Genomic DNA, 5,964 nt, shown 5'->3' with positions numbered 1-5,964 from the left:
CTCTCGCTCCCTACCCCCCCTCTTTCTTTCTTTCTTTCTTTCTTTCTTTCTTTCTTTCTTTCTTTCTTTCTTTCTTTCTTTCTTTCTTTCTTCCCCAGTACTGGAATTGAAAACATAAACCACCATATCTATTTCTTCTGTGGATTCAGGGCAATAAAAAGCAAGGAAGTCTTCTATATATTGTGGATAGATGTCCTTCGTCCTAGTCTATATTCCCTATAATTTTGAGTAAAGTTTGAGGAACATTTAGACATAACATTTTTCAGTCAAAATCGAGACACTGACCAAATGACTGTAAGACTGCTGTTCTGTTGCATTTCCTGGTATATGAGTTTCTTAGTAAGGAACCTCAGGATGCTGGAATTGCCCACAACTCCCTACTGTAAAAGCTGTTAACAAGTGGGAAACTTAAATTTAATGGTTGCAAATTAGATATTTTTGGATTCATTTCTCACTACAACAAAATACCTTTTTTCATGGAAAAAAGGAAAAAGAAAAGAAAGAGACAAAGAGAGAACACTCACCCTGACAAGGATTCTCTTCATTTCCTCTAGAAGTTCTTCATTTTTTTTCTCCACCTCTTTGACTTTCGACAGCATGGTTTCACAGGCCCCTTTAAGAGCAGCCACTGAACGCACTAGGTGTTCAAGAGGGTGGTACCAGGCTCTTGAAATGCTGATCATCACTTTCAGAAGGTCATCTGACTAATCAATCATGATTGAACATCAAGTTAAAAAACAAGTGAAATAAAACATGGTGGATACATGTAGTATTTGCACAATCATACTGAACTACAATATCTACCTGTTTTTAATAAGTATATAGAAAATGTTTTGGTAAATGACACACTATAAAATACATATTTTGAGCCATGTAATTACAGTTTGTTAAAATAAAAGCAAATAATAAATAAAAAATCTTTTTATTCCTGAGAAGCCAAACTGATCATGTTTTTTTTTTCCCTCTATATTCCATCATCTGCCCCCTTCATGAGGTCTTCTCTATATAGTTATTTCCCTTGTCTATGAAAACTCAAAGTTTTGTTAATGCTAGGTGTGTTTCCACAGTAACTGATTCAAATAAAAAGACACTAGTATTATCATTGGCAAATGGTCCGAATCATTTTTGTACTAAAAATAATCAAATTGTTCACTCATATCTTCCTACAATTTTTATATTATTCTAGGATATTAAAACAACAACAAAGAAAACAACACATTCATAAGTAGACTTTTCACGTTCTATTTTACTTCCTTTACCTGGCCTCTGGTAGAGTAGCCCATTTATGAATATGTACAAGAAAAGAGCATCTTTGCTTTTAACAACATTGATGTAATACCCATTGGGTTTTAGACACACACACACACACACACACACACACACACACACACACACACTGCAATCAGTGTGTGTTCATTGCCAATATCACACATGATATTTGTCACCAATTTAAAATATTTGCTTTGATGTCTCTTAGCAACTCTACTAGTAATTATATTGGACAGTAGGGAAGAATCCAAGTAAATATTATTCTATATATGTGTAACAAACATGAAAGAAAGAAGCAGGACAAATCATGATGGCAAAACACGTTGCTGGGAGCACTTCCGCATGATGATTAGAAATGATGCTCTGAGATGGATAAAGCACTGCTTCACATTCTTGTCTGGCATGCAACTAATGGAAAGTCTGTGTAACCTTTTGGAGCTTCTCTCCCTAATCTTCCTAATGGCATCTTGTTTTACTGGACTTTTGTGAGGCCTAAATGCATCAGTATCAGCAGAGCACTTTTTGAAGTCTCTAGCTTTGAGGAAATATTCTCTCTTTCCTGCCTCTCTTCTTGCTTCATTATAATCACATTTTTTTATTAACGAGAATACCTTCTGTCTTGGTGATATCTACTATTAATAAAATAAAAGCAAACAGATTATATATATGTGTGTGTGTGTGTGTGTGTGTGTGTGTGTGTGTGTATACATCGTTGTCTAGTTTAAATTATATTGAGATTTAGAGATTTACTCTGGCAGGGAGTTACAGTGGAGAGATCATAACAATTACACATTACAGCTTCCAAAATAAGTAAACTTCATTAAAACAGAGGTTAGTCTGAGGCACAGGATAGAGTATGAGGAGAACCTCTTGTTTAGCTGACTTTTAATTATAAGAGAAAAGAAGGCAGAGCTGTCAGGGAGGAATGCACATGCAATGAAAAAGCAAACAAAAATAGGGGAGTATTAAATCTCAGAAAGAAATAACATTCCAGCCGGGCGATGGTGGCGCACGCCTTTAATCCCAGCACTCGGGAGGCAGAGGCAGGCGGATCTCTGTGAGTTCGAGACCAGCCTGGTCTACAGAGCTAGTTCCAGGACAGGCTCCAAAGCCACAGAGAAACCCTGTCTTGAAAAACCAAAAAAAAAAAAAAAGAAGAAATAACATTCTGATCAGTTAAGAAATATGGTGCAGTGAAGGAGCCTTTTATTATAATAAATGTAACTGTATTTTCATCTTTTCTACCTTTGCATGAATTCATCCATGAATATCCAACTTAGATTAAAGTAAACACAATTCTACAAGTACAGCCCTGGCTAAAAAAGTTGTCCCGTGGATGGACCATTTATAAATCTGCTACAATCTGAACTATCTTAGTTTTAGCTTCTGATTTGTCGACTGTATTGTTTTTTCATGGTTCATTTTTCTCTGTTTTATTTATTTCTTTTTTGTATATTGTAACCACTCCAATACACCTGAAATAACCTACAGCACAGTAAACCTTTGTACTGTTTTGGTTGTTTTGGTGACAACCATAAATGAAGATTTACTTGTGTCTGTTGGATTTGTTCACTGTCTTCTGGAGTAGCAAGGGAAGCAGTGTGACAGGTGCTGGAGTTCCTGGCTTTGTACCACAGGCTTTCAGAAAAGTTTTCATCCTGGAAATAATAAAATATTTCAATTTATCCGAGTTCCTGAATTAAATAAGTGCACCTAACTGCATTTTATAGATATGCAGTTTATAACAAATAAGCCCTACCTAAAATTGAGTAACTAAGCAAACAGTCTACTTATATATTCTTCCCAATAGATTCACAATTTCATTTTTAGTATCAATTTCTAGCCACCTAACTTCTTCCACTCTTTACTATTCCCCTGTTATTTTTTGCCACTCCTGAAAATTAATTTGGAAAGAAAGCCATAGAAATTCTAACAGTCTAAAACACTAAAGGTTTTGCGTGTTTTATTTATAAGGGGAGCTGAATGAACATAGATTAATGTTTTAGTAAGGGTTTCTATTGCTGTGAAGAAACACCATGACCATGGCAACTCTTATAAAGGAAAACATTTAATTGGAGTGGTTTACATTTTCAGAGGCTTAGTCAATTATCATCAAAGTGGGGATCATGGTGGAAGGGAATATCGAGGCATGCACGCAGACATGGTGTTGGCTACATTTAGAAGTGACCTGTGTCAATGGTTGTGGCTTGAGCATATATGAGAACTCAAATCTGACCTCCACAGTGACACAGTTTTTCCAACAAGGCCACACCTCCTAATAGTACCACTTTATTTGGGGGTCATTTCTTTACACCGCCACAACTTGCGTATTCATATTTATGAATCTGGTTTTTATTGTTGGTCTAAGAAGATATAATTGTTTTAAGTATATGTTGTGAAATTATAGTTGTTCCTCACTTACCACGAAATTTTTATGTCTGGACAATACCAAACTCATGATAAACTTGCAAGGCAACTGTATTGATGGTGTCAAAATTGATTATGAAAATTAGAAAACAACACAAATTAGAGACAGAAGATTATATTAGCCAGAAAAATGGGAAGTCTGCAGTGAGATGGTATCTCTTAGAAATGACAGGGAAGTTATACACATGATACCACAATAAAATGACTACCTTATGAAGATCTGAACAATAATAACACCAACAGACATATAAGAACCAAGGGGTAAGGGAATCTCAGGGGTTCCCACCTCTAGACAAAGAACTACCGACAGATAAAGATGTCTGATAAAAGAGTAGATGTTTCTAGAGATGAAAGAAACCTGAGTCTATACTTAGTTATATCACACAAAGTGTTTAAAATTATGTACATAAGTAAATAACAGTAAATGTACTCAGCAGGCTGTGTTTGTATGTGTATGTATGAAACAAAACAATAATCATAGCAGCCAAAGCTGTTAATCTGAGAGGGATTAAGGGGAGCAAATATGGAAGGACAGAAGAAGGAAAATGAAGGAGACAAATGAATGATACAATTATATTTTAACTAAAATAAAATATCCAGGCATATTTTAAAGAAAACATATCCAAAATGAGTAAAGATTAAAATTATTATCTAATATTAACAAATGATCAATTGAAGATCTTTCTTAAGATATTTATTAAAACATAGAATTTTTTTAACAATCATTGAATTTGTAAAATCAAAAAATGCAGGAAGTCATCCACCTCTCAAACTACATATTGAGGCAATATAATCATTGCCTGTTTATCAGTATAATCATTGACAGTTTAACTCTTCTGACCTCATTTGCAAGAGTCCTGTCTACGTGATTTGCTTTTTATAGCAGGGATATTGTGAAATTGAAAGATTATATGAAGACTAGATAATGAAACAAACACTGGCAAGTGAAAAGGACAATGGAAATATATATTGCTTACAAATTTATAGACATATTGTCAAAATTACCAATTTTGTGTTGAAGTCATCTTTGTTTTTCCCATGTTGATTCTGATCAGACCCTGTATCTCCATTAGAAAGAGAACACATTTCCTTTCTAAACTAGCACTCCCTATGCCATTAGAAATTTGCCCCTGGAATCTATAGACGGCCTTTCTCAGCACTGGAGGCTTAACTAGACAGTTTTTTGTTGTTTCTTCTTTACATGACTTCAGCTTAGTTCATTTCTATTCCATCCGAACAATTCTCTGCAATGCACTTCTCTTATGCTCCATATCCTCTGAGTGAAGAATGACCATGGAGACTGGACCCTCCATACAATACTAGCAAACCAGAGTTCCCCTCTGATCTCACTTTTAGGACTAAATGTCATAAACTAGACTTGAGATACAATCCCTTATAAAAATTAACTAATATAAAATATTTGTTTAAAGAACTACCTTTACACGTCTTTGAGAGTTCATCAAATTACACATTCTTTCTGTACGTTTTCCAAATATCTGATATTTATTTTTTAATTGCTGGAAGGCATATAATTTGAACTTTTGTTTATGATATTTTCTTCTTTAATCTGTAGAATTTTTGAAGAACCCTATAGAAAAGAAACCAGAAGGAAATTAAGTACTTACAAACTCCTCAGACATTTGTGTGGTGAGGTTATAGGTATATTGAGCCATGACAATAGCACGGTCAAATATTTCTTCCATGGACAACTCATTGTATCCTTCCACGTCAAGGCACATGGGCATAGGGATCACATACTCCCATAGAAGGTTTGACAGTAGCAGAAGCTGAAACATCACTGCTATAAAGAGAGAAGTTATACCTAATGATTCTTTCAAATGAAGTTACATGAGTTAACCTATTTATTAAGCTCTGCCTATTCTGGGGACCCTGGGCTTCATGATTTGCTTCTATATAACTGCAGTGGGGCATTAACTTTGTTCACGGTGAAAATGTAAGTAATATTTCCCCAATAGATTGAGAGATGTGTGACTTCGCACATCTTAGATTTGCTCTTGAATTGTTTTCCAACTTTGCAAACATTGAAGCTCACATTGGTACTGATGTGCAATAGTTAGTTCTCCATATATTTTAAAACCTTGTGAATTTATGTTCATTTTAATTTATAACATCCTCTAGGTCTGTAACTTTAGAAAGTAAATGTCTAATGCCAGCATTTTGGACATTGATGTCACAAGGAGCACAGTTCTGTTTGCTTTGGCTTCATGCCCATTGGGAATAGAAGCATGTTTGTTGGATTACTGAAAA

The 5,964-nt window shown here is 34.9% G+C and overlaps 1 protein-coding gene across 1 annotated transcript in view; it reads right to left on the bottom strand.

Annotated features, from left to right (window-relative positions):
• Nucleotides 1-5,492, bottom strand: part of LOC101988251 (prolactin-like) — a 6,024-nt gene extending 532 nt beyond the window's left edge. Inside the window, exons 1-3 of the mRNA XM_005354991.1 lie at nucleotides 5,322-5,492; nucleotides 2,820-2,927; nucleotides 525-704 (exon numbers count right to left, since the gene is read on the bottom strand). Coding sequence (XP_005355048.1) covers nucleotides 525-704; nucleotides 2,820-2,927; nucleotides 5,322-5,492 — 459 coding nt within the window. The remainder of the gene's footprint in view (nucleotides 1-524; nucleotides 705-2,819; nucleotides 2,928-5,321) is intronic.
• Between the last annotated feature and the right edge of the window lie 472 nt (nucleotides 5,493-5,964).

Source organism: Microtus ochrogaster, chromosome 16 (genome assembly GCF_000317375.1).
Source record: "Microtus ochrogaster isolate Prairie Vole_2 chromosome 16, MicOch1.0, whole genome shotgun sequence".
Taxonomy (NCBI): Eukaryota; Metazoa; Chordata; class Mammalia; order Rodentia; family Cricetidae; genus Microtus; species Microtus ochrogaster.
This window is presented reverse-complemented; position numbering and strand designations above follow the sequence as displayed.